This window comes from Hemibagrus wyckioides, linkage group LG10 (assembly GCF_019097595.1).
Source record: "Hemibagrus wyckioides isolate EC202008001 linkage group LG10, SWU_Hwy_1.0, whole genome shotgun sequence".
Lineage (NCBI taxonomy): Eukaryota > Metazoa > Chordata > Actinopteri > Siluriformes > Bagridae > Hemibagrus > Hemibagrus wyckioides.
The window spans coordinates 19,087,226-19,104,486 of NC_080719.1; the positions used below are offsets into that span (position 1 = coordinate 19,087,226).

General features: G+C 39.1%; 2 protein-coding genes across 4 annotated transcripts; one reads left to right on the forward strand and one right to left on the reverse strand.

Annotated features, from left to right (window-relative positions):
- The first annotated feature begins 293 nt into the window (after positions 1 to 293).
- On the forward strand, positions 294 to 14,045 carry hap1 (huntingtin associated protein 1). Of its 3 annotated transcripts, XM_058401080.1 has the most exons (15): positions 296 to 661; positions 5,502 to 5,578; positions 5,890 to 6,006; positions 6,260 to 6,366; positions 6,502 to 6,610; positions 7,683 to 7,761; positions 8,095 to 8,225; positions 8,551 to 8,625; positions 8,726 to 8,937; positions 9,015 to 9,227; positions 9,507 to 9,817; positions 9,916 to 10,110; positions 10,788 to 10,890; positions 11,245 to 11,301; positions 11,675 to 11,814. In XM_058401080.1, the coding sequence occupies exons 1-14, from the start codon at positions 532 to 534 to the stop codon at positions 11,282 to 11,284; spliced, it is 1,899 nt and encodes a 632-aa protein (XP_058257063.1). In that variant the 5' UTR covers positions 296 to 531; the 3' UTR covers positions 11,285 to 11,301; positions 11,675 to 11,814. The 3 variants fall into 3 exon arrangements, with proteins under 3 accessions (XP_058257064.1, XP_058257063.1, XP_058257062.1); XM_058401079.1 differs by lacking the exon at positions 11,245 to 11,301 and having other exon boundaries at positions 297 to 661; positions 11,675 to 14,045; XM_058401081.1 differs by lacking the exons at positions 10,788 to 10,890; positions 11,245 to 11,301 and having other exon boundaries at positions 294 to 661; positions 11,675 to 11,871.
- A 1,037-nt stretch (positions 14,046 to 15,082) lies between these two features.
- On the reverse strand, positions 15,083 to 15,526 carry LOC131360943 (uncharacterized). Its single transcript, XM_058401804.1, has 2 exons — positions 15,276 to 15,526; positions 15,083 to 15,190 (listed from the first exon to the last, which is right to left on the reverse strand). Exons 1-2 carry the CDS (start codon positions 15,514 to 15,516, stop codon positions 15,117 to 15,119), a joined length of 315 nt encoding a protein of 104 aa, XP_058257787.1. The 5' UTR covers positions 15,517 to 15,526; the 3' UTR covers positions 15,083 to 15,116.
- Between the last annotated feature and the right edge of the window lie 1,735 nt (positions 15,527 to 17,261).

Consider the following 17,261-nt stretch of genomic DNA (forward strand, 5'->3'; position numbering starts at 1 on the left):
CACACACACACACACACACAGTCTGGGCTTCTGCGACAGCATTGCATCTCCAGATGGATACTAAATGTGCCAGAATGGAGCATACCATTAGCATGGGGGTGTTCACTCTGAAGTCTTTTTCAACATTTTAAAAACACAATTCCACCAAAGCACCTTTCTCCAAGCATTATTTCTGTCCTGAAAATGATCAGTGACAGAATAAATAGTTTCCCTCCTCTTCTTCTTGACAGTCACACTCGTTTTAACCGCCCCCCCCCCCCCACACGTCCGGTATTATCTTGACCCATGGCTTTGAGCAGCCAGGTAGGTGTCAGTAAACACACTGCAGCTGAACCACTGAGAGGATTTATCCTGAACTTCATTATGCGTGCAGCCCGAGAGCTCATAGGTGTGTGAGTCAGCGTCCGTGGCTCGTACCAGAGACTGTCGTCATTCACTCAGCACAGAAGTCAAGCCAGATTGTAGGGAATAGGGAGAAGAAAGATAAAAGGGACAGATTGCATTAGAGCAGCGACGACTGGAGAAGTAAACATGGAGGTTTGGATCAGCTCGGGTACAGAGGAGAGCGAGAGAGAGAGCAGCATGAGTCAGGACGAGGAAGATGAAGAAGAACATCTTGGAATTGAGAGTACCAGCGGTCTGTGCAGAGAACTGGTGGAAGGTAATGGCAGAACTGTTTGAGGTAATAACATGGGCTGGGGGAAAAAAAGGGCAAAACTAATAGGGAGAAGAAATGAAGGGGTTTGTTCTAAAGAGGACGGGAGACTGTTGGAGAATGTAATCAGTGAAGTGCGACAGAAAGCTGGCACACAGAGAAATGGATGCTGTTGATGTGTGTTGCATTTGTGCCAGAACAAAATCAAGCAAAGAGAATTTACCGATGCCTCGTGGGATTTAAATTCATTGCATGGAGTCACTTTGGTAAAGAAATAGTGTGTGTTTTTGCAGCCACTGAGAACTACTGACCGATTCACACAGAATGTCTTTAGATGTTCTTGTGTCATTTGTCAATTGTATAAAGATGTCACAAGAGTCCGGACCTCTTTTTTATGATTACTATCCACATCGACCGTTGTCCTTGTGTGCATGCAGTCAGCACCAAATAAAATCGCTGTGACATTGTTTTATTCGCACGAAAAAATGTAGTTTGTTTTAACCTTGGGGAAACACATTCATTAAGTTTAAACAGTACGGTTTTCTGAATTATACATTAGGACCCGGACTTGAGGCTAGACTTACAAAAGCTCATGCAAGCTAGAATGCTGTTACACAGTTACACAAAAAACACACACCTTCATTTAAAAGGTGTATATATATAATTATATTAATTATATAAATATATATAGAGGTGTGTATATATATATATATAATTGCCCTCAGAGCAGCTAGATGAATTTACTATTAAAAGCATGTATTTTTAATGTGTTGAAGGTTACACAAGCTCAAGGACACTTCTTAACACACGCAGTTCTGCAGCACAACACAAATTTCAAAGCTACACTCTACATATACCAATAAGTGTTTTAGTGAATAGCTTAACTACCTATAATTTACTAATAATAGTCGAGTGCATTGTTTTCTTCTTTTAATGGCAAGTAATCATTTGTAGTACATGAATGCAGGAAACTGAAAATTATCACCTTTGTGTATGTGTGTGTTAATCATTCACCTTAATCTCTGTACTGTAAACATATCTTCTGTAAACATAATTTCTCTCACTCGTGTAAGTCATGCGAGAAAGTTATTTGAATTTAATGTTGTTTCAGATATGAAGGAATGTAGAAAGCTTTATTTATTACATTACAGCACCAGTGAAATGATTTTCTTAACATTTCCCAGATTAGAGGTCAAAGCACAGGATAATACTGCTCCTGGAGCTGAGAAGGTTAAAGACCATCAGTGTGGCTGAGGCATGAACCCTGACCTTCTGATCAACAACCCAAAGCTTTAACCGTTTGCTCCATCACTGAACAAAACGTTTAAAATTTCTATGAAAGCATGATACAAACCCACCCCTCCATTCAGAGACCAGAACTTGAGTCTGGAGCCTTAGGCTGCCCCGGCATCCTGACACTGTTTGCAGCAAAATGTTACAAAGCTTAGAGGAAAACATCTAGGGATATGCAGAATGTTGTTGCGCTGATGTTATTATGGTGGTAAGAGCTGTGGAAAAGATGAATGGGAATGCAATCCGCTTAGCGCTGCTAATGCACAATGTTCAGGAGATCAGGTTAGTGAAGTGCAAATCATGCTGCTACCACAGAGTTGTTATTAGTTAAATATAAGGGTCGTAAATCTCACAAACATCTTTTTTTTTTTTTTTTTTTTAAAAATCCATATTTATTCTGAGTAAAGATTAAAGATATTGCAAAAAAAATATGAAACTGTGCATTAATATGGATTGTCAGCTCATGGTATTAAGCTTAAGTGGCTAAAATACAGAATCTTCTGCAGACTAAATTAAATTGTGTTCATTTGTTCAGCATTTATGATAGTATCTAATATGTCAGCTAAAACAATTGTAAATTCTTCAACTTCTTTCTCTTGGCATTTTGAACCCTAGATTACATTTACGGCATTTTGGCAGGCACCTTTATCCAGGACGACTTACATCGTTATCTCATTTCATACAACTGAGCAGTTTTAAGGGGTTAAGGACCCTGCTCAGGGGGCCAGCAGTGTCAGCTTGGTGGTCCTGGGACTCAAACTGACAACCTTCCTATCAGGAGTCCAGCACCTTAAACACTAAGCTACCACATCTCTAGACTAGAGACATAAAACTGATGTTTTTACATTATTATTTTTTTAATTGCTTGAAGCTTTAAACACAGTGAATGTCTACCAGAGTGCTAACAAAACACAGAAGCCGATTTTATTCCTCTGATCAGCTTTATTTTACTGAACCTTGAGTCAAAAACTGGAATTCTTCTTGGTGTGACGAGAGAGAAGATTTATCAGCACTGATCAGTCATGGCATGGTGTGAAGCAGTCAGTCAGCTCGTTCTGTTTATTTTAACTGTTCCACAGATTTAAGATCATGTTTGGTTTTTATATTGGACGAAACCTTTGGATATGATCGAGCTGATTTTCTCGCTGCAGACAAACGTCAAGCAAATGAAAATTTGCAGAAATGTCAAGCACATTAGGATAATGACAAGTCATTATATAGTAAAGAAAAAGCTCTTTCGGTGTCTATTCTCTCAAAATAATTCACTTCATGCACTGTTTAGACGATGATTCCCATAAGCATTAACTTATGTTAAGTGTGACTAACCCACAACAGAGCTGGGGTGTGAATATGTTCAGTTGTATGCAATTATTCAATTCAATTCAATTCAATTCAATTTATTTTGTATAGTGCCTTTTACAGTGAACATTGTCTCAAAGCAGCTTTACAAAAGAAGAAAACAGAAAGGGGAGGGTAAAATGAAAAATAATAATAAAAAATAAAAAATAACTAATTAACTAGAAATAAGAATAAATTATTAAATTCTATAATTAGACTATTTTATCCCTAATGAGCAAGCCTGTGGCAACGGTGGCAAGGAAAAACTCCCTGTGATGGAAAGGAAGAAACCTTGAGAGGAACCAGGCTCAGAAGGGAACCCATCCTCATTTGGGTGACACTAAACAGAAAATAATGTAACTGTAGCTGATTAATGTCCTTTCTACAACAGCAGTCAGTGACCCATGAGGAACTATTAGGTCATTGTAGTTTCTAAGGTCATTATAAACACTAGTTCTTTGCTGTCACGGGCTGACAGATGAAATGGCATATCTGTCATGGTGTCCCCAAGTGGCTCTGTCCATGGCTGTCTCCTGGGCCACACAGATCCATCCACAGCATCAGTGGGCACCATCAAGCGGCGAGACTCCGACCAGGGGTAGGGCAGCGGTCGCACTGGAAACTGGCAAACACTGGGCGCCCAGGAGTGGGGTGTATAGCTCGACAGAGAAGGTAGAGAGAGAAAGAGAAAGATATTAAGTTTCTGATCATGTGATGCTTAAAGACAGTGTAGAATTATGTGTAAAGTGCAGGCAGGGACTCCGGCAAGACTAGCTATGACAGCATAACTAAAAGGGAGAGCCAGAAGGTCACAGGCATGAAGGCTTCCCGGGACATAAAGCATCCAACCACTTCACAGTCAGCAAACCTGAGCGACTTGCGAGGGTGGTAAGATGACAGCATCCAACACATCCCAGTACACCAAACACTCTATGACCATGAACCTTCCAGATCTGCTCCTTTACCTAAGAAAAACTATACATTAAAAGCTTGACTAAACAAATGTGTCTTCAACCTAGAATTAAACATCGAGACTGTGTCTGAATCCCGAACACTAATTGGAAGGCTGTTCCATAACTTTGGGGCTTTGAAAGAGAAAGCTCTGCCCCCTGCTGTAGCCTTTGCTACTTGAGGTATTACCAAGTAACCAGCACCCTTTGATCGGAGTAGGCGTGGCGGATCATAAAAGACTAAAAGATCGCTCAGGTACTGTGGCGCGAGACCATTTAGTGCTTTATAGGTTAGTAACAGTATTTTATAATCAATGCGAAATTTGACTGGGAACCAATGTAGTGTGGCTAAAATAGGAGTGATGTGCTCATATCTTCTGGTTCTGGTGAGGACTCTAGCTGCTGCATTCTGGACTAACTGGAGCTTGTGTATGCTCCTACTGGAACATCCAGATAGTAAGACATTACAATAATCCAACCTAGAGGTAACAAAAGCATGAACTAATTTTTCTACATCATGAAGCGACAACATATTTCTTATCTTAGCAATATTCCTAAGATGGAAGAAGGCTACCCTAGTGATATTATCTACATGAGCTTTGAATGAAAGACCAGAATCAATAATCGCACCAAGATCTTTTACTGCTGGACAAGATGAAACCAAAAGACCATACCATTACTCTGTAATCAGAAAGCTCACTTCTAACTGCCTGTGGTCCTAGTACAAGCACCTCTGTCTTGTCCGAAATTATATATTGTTGTTGTTTATTTTTTGCCCTCTCACAGATGATTGTTCACATGGGGTGTCTATTTTTATTTTGGAGATTATATAGCCGGGTACAAACCCACATAAACAGTACACACAATGAAATACCACCCCCGGTGTAATATTATACCAAACCCATTGTTTTTTAGGACAAGGATTGTTCCTTTCTTTTTCTTTTTCTCTTGTTGTTGAGTCCAGGTCATGTTCCAACACAGATATTTATCACACAGACAGATAATGTGGAACTTAAAGAGGATTAAACTAAGAAGCTCAGTACTTACAGAAGGCAGAGCTTGCCTGTGTCACTCCTCCTCTTAGTACAATGTACATATATATATAATTACCTGATGAGGATTTATTACATCGAGGCATGTCTTTGGACATGATTAATTCTGTTCTACATAAACCACACTAGGAAGTGTGTGGTTATGCAGTACAACCCAGAATGCCTCATACTGATGAGTAACCCTTATTTCGTCTTCTCTGTCTGCGTCTACAGTGCTGTGCTCCGAGAGGGTGGGCCAGGTTACAAAGACATATCATGACATTGAGGCTGTCACTCATCTTTTGGAGGAGGTGAGGAACAATAAATGACTTGTTAAAGGAGCTTTTGGGGATTTTATGCTGCCTCTAAGGAGAAAAAGTTGACATTCTTTGTCCTTTTCCTTAATGATCCTTTCTATTGAAACGGTGCTTCATGTAAATAGGGAGGAGCTAATTTTCACATCAGTAGAACCCAAACAAGCTCTCCAGATCCCCTTGCACTTCAATATTACAATTATTTTTATTTTTAAAGTTATCTGATTGCTACAGGAACAGTTTTGGACATTTTGAACACTCTAGTAATATAATGACTTTGTTAATAACGCTCTTCACGCTCCCCACAGAAAGAACGTGATCTAGAGCTAGCAGCTCGAATAGGCCAGTCCCTTCTGAAACAGAACAAGGCTTTAACAGAACGTAATGAGCTGCTGGACGAACAGCTGGAGGTCGCAAAAGAAGAGGTCAGTATGCACTGTGGAGCTCCGTGACATTGGAGAAGTCCTTGTGGAGCCACATGTGTTTTTCCTGTTTCATATGAACCAATATAAAGATGTACAGGATCTATGAAAGCATGCTGTTTACATTTATTTAAAATTATGATTATTATTGTTATCAGTGTAAATTAGGCTGATATTCTGAAGATTGTTTAGTATCATAGTGAAATGATGCTAATGCACACTGAGTGGTGCGTAATGATTGTGTGAGACACTGCAGATTGCTCAGCTGCGTCATGAGCTCTCTATGCAAGACGATCTGCTGCAGCTGTACGCAGGCACTGAGGAGATAGAAGCTGCTACAGAATCACAGAGCACCCAATCACCGTGAGTACAACACACACACACACACACACACTTCATACCCAGACGTGACGATGCACACCTTTTAAGATGTTCACGATTTTTTTCATGATTATCTTTCTTGAATTTTATTTTTAAATTCTATTCTTGCTCTTTTAGGATCAGGAGAAACGAGTCAAGTTCTTCTCTCAGCAACTACGTCCATTATGATTTCCTGCAAACGAAGCTCAAGAGTTTGGAGGATGAGAACCTCAAACTGCGTGCTACGGTTAGTTTACAGCTCTGCAACCTTAGCTTGTGTTTTCTCAGAGAAATCTGGATTATTATATATACAGTATACCCACATAAGATTTGGCCAGAAGATTGGACACAACCGTTAAACACTTTTCTAACACGTGGAATTATACAGTAACTATGAAAAATGTTCACAGCAATATTATATGTGACATCCTTACCAGGATTAATCAGGAGAATCATAAGGAGAATGCATCAGCTACTTCTCCTTACTAAAATATTTTAATATCATATTTTTATTTAATATTATATATAAGTAAAATATAATATTAAAAAATAAATAAATGAATGTAAAAGCTACTTCTTTTAAGAAAAAAAATAGTAAAATAAATTTTGATTCAGAACGATTTCACTGGACACTGGATAAGTAAATAAAAACACAAAACAAAACAAAACAAAACAAAACAAAACAAAACAAAACAAAACAAAACAAAACAAAACAAAACAAAACAAAACAAAACAAAACAAAACAAAACAAAACAATGACGTGAGCTGTTGATTGGAAGGTCAGGGTTCAAGTACTGCCACTGCTAGGCAATTGTGCAAGGCCCTCTGCTCCAGGACCACTGTATCATAACTTCTTCACACTTCAGCTGTGAAGCAAACCATAACACTGGTGTTTTGCAACAGACACATTACCACTGCACTTTTCTACCATGTTTTAGTTGCCTAAATGTAATTTTGTTGCTATAACATAGTTCCCATCAGCATAGATGATTAAACAAAATGAGGTAGAACTACTGGGGTTAAAACAGGTATCTGAAATATTTTCAGAACGTTCAGGCTGGAGTGAATAATCCTAAGCAGCTATGGGCAAAATGGCAAAAATATAATAATTTTAATACATTTTGCAATATCTGGGGTCATGATATGATTACTGAAGTAATGAAGCACAAAAGTGATTAAAAAAACTGTTGATTTTAAAGAAGGCTGTAATTTTAAAAATTATTTTTTATTAGATAAATGTGACACCACCTTTGAAATATAATAGGGTAAAATCATACAGTGATGCTAATGCTGACATTTGTATTGTTTTCTCTACACAGGCCAACGAGTTGACTTCAGAAACCAGCAGCTATGAAGAGCAGGAGCAGCAGCTGATGATGGTGTGTGTTGAAGAACTCTGTAAGTAAACCTAAAGGATCCTGCCTGCTGTATATAACATTGTAGTAGTAAGTAGAATGAACGCATCCTTGGTTCAAGGGTCAAGTGGTTAAGGGTCTAGGTTGTTGATTGAAAGGTTGGGGTTCAAGTCCCAGCACTGCCAAGCTGCACCCTTGGGCCCTTGAGCAACGCCCTTAACCCTCCCTGCTCCAGGGGTGCTGCATCTTGCTCTGACCCCAACCTCCAAGGATGGGATATGTGAGAAAGATTTTTCACTGTGCTGTAATGTATAGTATATGTGACAAATAAAGGCTTCTTAACTTAATAATTTGTTCTCTTTTTTTGGGTGTGTAGCATCAGCGAATAAGCATGTGGTGGCTCTGTCAGAGGAGCTGGCCCGTAAAGTGGAGGACTCTCTCCGGCAGCAGGAAGAGATTAGCTCTTTGCTCAGTCAAGTGGTTGACCTTCAGCAGCGCTGTAAAACGGTAAGAGAGGCAATGCTGCACATCTGCTGAACATTCCCCAGCTTCATGTGTACACTGGGACATTTGGCATTATGATATAGATAATCGTCAATATCATCAGTATTTCTATCACACTGACCAACTTTGTGGTTGTACAGAGTAATACATTATATGCTGAATGTATTCAATATCAGCAGATTTTCCTCCTGTTGCTGATTAAACATCATATTTTTGTAATATTTTATCTTAAAGAGAACATTTGTATTTTGTCGAAAAAAACGAAATATGATGCACATAATTTATCATTAAACTCTTGTCCTTTATATAATAATATTTTTTGCTGCAGTTAATCAGAGAGAATGAGGAACTCACTCAGCACCTGAACTCTTCACGGGAAAGCCAGTCTCAGCTCAAAACAGAGGTGCGTCCTGTTCATCTCTGCATCACTGCTTTTATCGCCATTTATTATGGACCTGGGTATGACCTGTGATTATTCTTGACTCTGCTCTCTCTGTCTGTAGCTAAGGGACCTTCAGGAGAGGTATTCAGAGTGTGAAGACATGCTGCAGGAAGCCAGAGAGGACATCAAAAACCTGCGGAATAAGAGCCTGCCTAACAGCACGGTGCAGCGCTACAGTTCACTGGCTGCTGTGTTCCCCATGGATTCACTCGCTGCTGAGATTGAAGGAACCTTCCGTAAAGGCCTGGACAGTCCTGCTCCTTCAGAATACAGGTACGCAGGACCTCAGTAACCTCTAAAAAACCATTATTGCCTAAAGCATTTAATTACAATCTGACTTTTTGTAATAGGTCCCATCCATGGCGGGTGTTTGAGACAGTGAAAGTGGCCAATCAAGTTGCACGACTGCGCTCTCGTTGCCACTCCCCGCAGGTCCCCAGCACTAGCCCCGCCTCCTCCCAGTCCAGTCGAAACAGCACACCACGCACTAGCTACTACGGATCTGACTCCGTTAGCCTCAACCTTGAGGACAAACCCCACTCAACACCATTACAAGAGCAAAGGTGAATTTAAAAAGGAGATTGTTACCTCCTCTTCAGATGGAGCTAGGGTTAATTTAATGAACTGATTAAAACTTTTCTGGCCTTAACTTCCATTATTATGGACCAAACTATTATGTAACGCTGTCTGTGTGTGTGTTTACTTATGAACAGTATAAAAACAGTAGCCATGGGTGATTTTACTAGGTTTATTTCTGGCTCTGAAAGCATATTTTATCATTTGGCTTCATATATGCTACAAAAACCTAATGGTCACATTTTTTCCTTGGTGTTCCCGCACAGCCTTATAGAATCAAAGCGACTGGGTCAGCCGGGTATGCCCGGTGGTCAAGATCTGGAGGAAGCTCTGCGTTCCCTCTCTGCACGCCAAGAAAGCCATTCTTCTGATCGTCCGTTCTTTGATGTAGAGCGTGAGAGGAAGCTCAGGGCGCTGGGTGGCAGCAGTGAAGAAGGTTCTAGTGGATTCCTTACACCCAATGACAGCTTGGCATCCACAGGAACCAACTATTCAGGCAGCTCCCAGCATTCATCTGCTACATCCAGCTCCAGATCATACTTGCCAGAACGCCTGCAGATAGTCAAACCACTGGAGGGTGAGTGAACCCAGACACACACACACACTTTCAAAAGGTCATTTCATGTTATATGATTGTATTGTACAATGTATCATGGGATTTCTATGTATATATAGGCTCAGTCACCCTACATCACTGGCAGCAGCTGGCTACACCCAACCTCGGGGGCATTCTTCATCCACGGCCAGGCATCCTCACCAAAGATTTCAGGGAACTGGATGTGGACGTTCAGCAAGTTTATAGCCTCAATGACCTTGAGGAGGATGAGCCTAACTGGTCCAAAGTCCCTAACCAATTTCACATACCTATTGGTAAGAATTTATTATTCGCACACTTCAGCGTTTGGTTGAAGTCGTCAACACTGAAGCCTTATTTAAAGAGTCCCACCAGGGGGCATTGTTGGACTGAAATTTTATAGGACAGTACGTCGCTTAGGATGAAGGTTATATGCTTCACATATTTTATAGTAAATCATAATACTTGTAAATGCTTTCAGTGAGTGTTTTGTAGCTTTCGCTTATTTACTCTGGTCCACCCAGACACTCTAACCCTAGGATGTGGTGCATCTAATATCCTTTTCAGACATTTTTTTTCTGGCCATTGTATTGAACTCGGGAAATGGGAAAACTAACTTTTATACACTGTAGTTTTGTTTAAAGCAGTTGGTAGTTATTAAATGAGATGAAATGCAGATTTTGGCTACTATATCAGTTGCCACCTTTGTGAAAGTAGAGGGTTTCTGGATGCTTTTATTAATGAAATGTAACAGACTGTCCAAGCAAAAGGCCTGGTTTGTGAGACCGGACTCATAATTTGAACACTGATTGTCAGCTATTATGAAGAAAAACATTTGTTACACATAATTATTTAATATAAAGCTTAGCTTTTTTTGCTTTCTTTTTCTCATCTACTTTGACTTCCATTTGCTGTGACGTTCATACCAATAATGAATAGCGCATTTTAGTAAGTGTGCATGTGTCTATCTCAGTCACTTCATCTGGATCCAACCTCCCCCACACCTGCCCCACCCACACCATCACCAACTCTCAGATCCTCCATCCCTCTGTCCTGCTGTCCTCCGTATCCACTAGGTAAGAGACCATGTTATCCCACTGCTTTAGTAGTCTGTATTTTCATTAATAAATTAGCTATATGATGCATCACTGAGATTCAGCAGCTCCATCAGTTTCTCCATCAATTTCTCCAACATTCCCATTTCCTGTTTACCTTCATTGTAATTTTAACCCTTTAATGAATCTCTAAATTGATTCTCCCAAGATACCATTACTAGAAATGTTAAGGCATTGTTAGAAATTCAATTTACATAAGCAAATATAAAAGCTGAATTTCTGCACAGTTGACTCAACAGTTCAACACATTAGACGATTCAACGATGTCAGCTTTTCATTCTTCTCTTTATTCTTTTTGAATGCATTTTCTTCCAGTCACAGGAAGCGTTGGTCAAGGCTCTTCCTTCAGCTGTAGTCACCTACCTCCATAAAGTGAGACCCAATAGTAATGGTCACCCAGATACTCCCTAATGCACTAATTCCCTAATTTATTTCCACTTCCCAGCTTTTAACAGGCTAAACTAATCGGCATGAAAGTTTTTTTTTTCTTTAAATTCAAGAGTCATGGAGTAATGTTCCCCATTTTTGCATGGCATTATAAAAGGCATTTATTTAATGCTCATTGTTGAGCAATATTAAAATCTTCAATCTTCATATGGAAACGTTTGCTTTTTCATTTCTCATTGTTTAGATATAACCGGTTTTTTGCAGCATTTTCGCCTGGTGAAATACTAACCTTTTTTATTAGTTTTACAGATTTATTTTTTTGAAGTATTTACTTAGTGCCATGTTTTGTTTTTTAAAGCTTTCAGCCTCCTAACCTGTCCACCTCTGGGAGCAATGAGCATGTAAGGACCTTACCAGATCACCAGCATGGTTTCTTCCATAGACCTGCTCCGAACACGACACCCAACTTAGGTCTTATTCAGTTGCTTCAAGAGCGTGGTATCTCCGCTTCAACTCAGCCCAGCTTGCCTCCCAATCTCAGACCTCCAACCAGCACTTTAGCAGCTTTAAACGATAAAGAAACAGATCGGAGAGGTAGGGGAGAGAAACAACAGAAGAGGAATATTTTTAGCTTCAACCTGGTGGAAAAGCTTCAGAGTCTTGGTCTTCATAAAGTGGTCGCCAGAGGATTCATAGACTCTTCCAATAAAACACTGAACGCTGGCTTTCAGTAGAACTACTGTTTCATGTACCGTCTTCCATTACTTATGCAGAAGATCCGACCTCTTACCCAGCGTCGTGTTTATCACTGAATATTTGAAAGCCATATCCCTCCATGTGGAGTGGTTCTTGTAGTATATTGGTTATGAACGAACAGGATGTCCTGCAAAAATTATGGTAGACTGGTTGAGGCTTGGAGATCTAAGACATTTTAACAATCTGAGGTACATAAACTATGCTAGGTATTTAAATTGCTGTCTTATGTGTTCTAAAGACATATCAAAAGGGATGAACTTCATTATGTTCTTCATTATGATTTAAGAACTAGTCCTGTTTTCATTTTTTCATTTCAATGGCAGTCCTTCATCCTGTGTCACCAGACTGCTTGTCTCGACATACATGGGCACTATATATTATTTATATATTTAAAAGCCAGTGACCTCGGACTTGTCTGCGTACTGGATTGTTAATTGTGACTGTTCTTGGGTTGTTTAGTTATTTTTATGACAATGTGCACATTTCTACTACACTAGATGACCTGAGCATATTGTTCAGGATGTCTGGTCAGACATAATATTCTATGATCTGTTGTTTTAGATTTCAATCAAATGTATTTAATTATTAGATATTTAGTGCCCCAAAATGCACTGGGGATTTTAATTGTGAATATCCACAAACATGATGCCTTATACAGACAGTAATATATTAGTCACAGGCCTATAGGTAAAGCTGTTATATAGGTTATATTTTTTTCCACAGACACATACACGCACTAGGTGAATGCATCCAAATCATCAAATAGATGAAGAAAGATTTATGACAGTAAGACATATGAGGAGCCTCCAAACTCATTTACCTTTGAATATTTTACTTATACTGAAAGTTTTAGTGCATAAAAATCTGAAACTTTTAGTCTCACCGGCTAAATTAATATAATTATATAAAGATGTGTATTTCATTCTGTTTTAATTTGAGTATTATTTCTTGCAAACACAAAACGGATCACAGCTGTCTTTTAAAAAGCACCTTACATAAAATACTGTGTCCTTTTTTCCTGTTTTATTAGACACACACAGCTAAAGCAGGCTAGTGGACCATTTACACCTTAGCATGCGATCTGTATGTACTGTATATCATTGTCTGGAAGGACATTGTATGTATAATGTTTGTCCAGGCTCCATGTTACCACATGCAAATCTGAATACTGAACCACACAGTGTTCACCGGAAACATGTTAGCTGTAATCGTCCCTAACAGTGATCCAGGCACTGTGGGAGCAGCCTTTTTTTAGGCTTCTTTGGAATAATCAATGAGTCAGTTTAGATGAAACTTGCCTGAGATATGATCAAGATCAGAATCAGCCAGGCTCCTTTATCAGATGGTCTGACTGATCACCAATAGCATCATGATCATGTTATGTTCTTTGTGCCTTAAACTCTGCATTAACATGTTTTCCACGGTCCAGACGAGATATCCAGATTGAAACTGTATTGTAATGCAGATTTCTGTAGAAGTGACTGTGATTTAATGTAGCTAAAGACATGTACAGCTTTGTTACATGTAGCTCTAAATCTTGAACTGAACACTGGCTATTAAGCTATCACTCAGTTACATATCTGAAGAACCCCACCACTTTGTCCTTCATCTATATGTAATATATGTATGCAGATTTATATTACACAGATCCAATCATCCAAGTTTATCATTTGGATATGGGAGAATTCAAATCGATGCTTGAGCACTACGCATACTGTAGAAATGGTAGAAATGGTAACAGCATTATAATGACACTTTGCATTTGTAGTTTGGAAAATATGGGAAATGACCTAAACAACAAATTCACACAATCACTGAGTGGACTGTAGATATTATAATTATTGTAATTATTGCTGATTACAAATATGTTGCACCTACTGATTGTATTTTTTTTGTTATTTGGTCTGTAAATATGATGCCAGTAGTTTGCACCTATGATCGCTGTAATTAAAAATAAAATGTAATTGGAATAAGAGCTGTGTACAGTATTTCAGCATGTGAATGAAGGTTGCAGTGTTCCAATAAATACAAGACTTTGACATATTCATGGGAAAGAGCTGTGCATATTTGGATTTCAGGACATGTTTACATTCTACGCATTTTATTCCCACTAACTCCTATGTTGCACATTCGCAGAAAACCTTTACAGTATGACTCTAAAAGCTATTTAAATGTGTTAAAAAGTGGGTCTAAAAAATTGTAAAGTCAAATTACATGCCTTATATTCATTGCATTCACCATGTAATTGATACACACTAAAGGTACCACCCCAGAGATAAGGAAAGGTCTATTTAAGAACCTTTTTAAAAGGATTTTGAAATCATTTATAGTTAATGAATCAGAGCTTTGCTAAAATAAGGAATGACGTGACAGACTGAGCTGTAAACAAAAATAATGCATTATTGCACATGGTGAGGTGAGAGACAGCACAACACACAAGTCCCTCTACCCTCTGAATGCATTATTTTTGTAAAACAGCTCAGTTAGTCCTGTGTTATTCTGCTTATTCAATGCTGATGTGTCAAATTACAATTATTTAATTTATGCTAAGCATCATGTATTTTGCTTGATTGTAGTTTGACTGAATAATTGTGAAACGTCCGAGAGACAAGTTAGTTCCTGTTCTCACCTATGTTATAGCAAAGAACCTGACCTTCTCTCACCAGCCTCTTCTCTCTCTCTCTCTCTCTCTCTCTCTCAGATTGTCTTTTACAAAGAAACCAGAAAACATTAAACTCCTCTGTCCTGAAGACTTGCAATTGCTTACAGTTGGCTCCATAAACGTTAAATATGTATCCTAGAACGAGCGCATTAATATGAACCTATTCAGGTTATAGTCGGAACTACTTTTTTGCCGTACTGTTCGTAGAAAATAATGCACACCTTCTAACCAATCAGATTCGAGAATTCAGCCTCGCGCGCTATTCCTTCCTAATTATTTTATATAAAATACAAAAAGTTAGAAACAAGTTTGAGTCTGCATAAAATATAATGAATTTTAATGAAAGGTGCTGGTCGTTACAATGATGCATTAATTATTATCTTCAGTCCGTACTGCGGCGCCCGAAGTCCACCCATCCCTGATAGTCTGAAATGCAGTCGTCCCTCTGGATAATTTCTGTCAAAACATCAAAAAAGGACATGATGAGACATGAATGAAAGACAAAACAACCGAACAGATCATCTCATCCACCGGCACTTACCTGACAGAGCTTGCAGTATCTGTTTGGATGTAAACCGGCGCTGGTCCTCCGGTAAAGGTGCAAAGCGCTCCGTTCTCGCACCTCCACTCTGAGCGCCTCTCTGCACCTGTAGACCCCTGATCTCGCGAGATTCCGACGCCTTCGGTGCCTCGCGCGCTGACGATAACAGCGGCGAGGCCGTGCACGTGAACACCATCGCCACAATCACTATAAAACCGAGCACTTGGAAGTTCGCAGCCATGCCTGCAAGGGAAACGCGGCTCTTTTAGTACGCGGAGATAAATGACACATCAAAGAAAAGTCAGGTTTAACAACACTATCAATAACCACCCAAAACAATAACACTACAGTTTCTCTAGGTTTTAATATAGGATCATTTACCAGAACAGTGCAAAGACGTTTATTCCAAATGTAATGTCATGGATCTGTTCTGCATCTCGTTTATATATACACACAACTCATCTTCATCGACAAGCAGCAATCAATAAAACATCACTGGTAATACGGAAGCAATAAACATTACTGTACCTTACTGTGAACTGGTCACGTGATTAGGAGTCGCTCACCTCCAGCATCAGCCTGATTGTGTATTTTATATACAACCTTTCTGGATTTGGACATATATATTTTATTGTTGGTTTTATTTACGCTACTGTACTTCATTGTATTGTAGCTTTTGTTATGAGAGCAACCTTTGCGTAAAAAAAAATAATACTAATAATTGTTGTTATAGAGATGGTACCCTCAAGTACACCTTTTGTTCCTTTAGCAGGTACATCATCTACAGAGACATGTGCATAAATTGAATGTAGCTTCAACATTTTACTCTAAAAGCTCATTTACAATTCAATGATGCACCATGCATTTTGAAAATGTAGACAATATTTAAGTTTAAAAAGTAAAGATGCACAATATATGACCATCACAATCATTTCCGAATCTGTTGACACAAATTTGGACGTTTGAAAATTTTGAATAATGTATTAAAAGGTTTCGTTTCACTAGAACTAAGAAGCCTAAACCTGTTCCAGCATGACAATGCTCCGTGGATAAAGCGAGCTCCATGGTGTGTTAGGGTTGGACTGGAGGAAATTGAGTGTCCTTTCCAGAGCCCTGATTTGGACTCGACCCCACTGAACACCTTTGAGATGAATTGGAACTCTGACTGCAGGCCAGACCTTCTTGCCCAACATCAGGAATGTCGAAACAGCAGTAATCCCCAAAGGTATGTTCCAAAATCTAGTGGAAAGCCTTCCCAGAAAAATGCAGGCTGTAAAAGCAAAGCAATATAACAAAATAGTGGACCAAATCTATATTAATACCCGTTCATACCCAAAGTTTTGGAATGGTCAAATGTTCAACATGCATGGTCAGGTGTCCACATACTTTTGGGTGACACTCCAGTAACTAGAACATGTACAGTTAATAGCCCTTTTTTCTCTGAGAGTGTAGACCTTCTATAAGATTTTGTCATGTCTTTTGATTCAAAGTCACATCTAAGGTTACACCAACGTCTCACAATTCCTAGGTATTGCCATAGGGGAAAAAAAAAACACGGGCCGGATCCAATTTCTTATTTGTGCCAATATTGTGGTCATACATCAGTGATCACAGATATGATCCTATCATGCATTATAGGTTTTGATAAGAAGATTGATTAGCTTAAGGTGAAATAAGACTTAAGTGGTTTTTCTGACGTAAAGACTCCTGTTTAACACAAAACTGGACTAAGTATCTTGTCCTAGAGATAGAACATGGTTTATGTACCTAAAGATTTTAGGAAGCGGTAGTTGTCAATCCCTGCAATACGGTAGACCTCACTGTTTACTTAGAGCAAACAGCTCAATACAGTCTGCTCATTTTCCACTGAAAACAAATGCGGTAACCTGAAACAGCTGCAGGAGTTGAAGTCAACGTAATATGAAGTGATTCAGAATTGCTCACTTTGGAAAGTGGTACACATGTACACTGAAACAAATCCCGAAA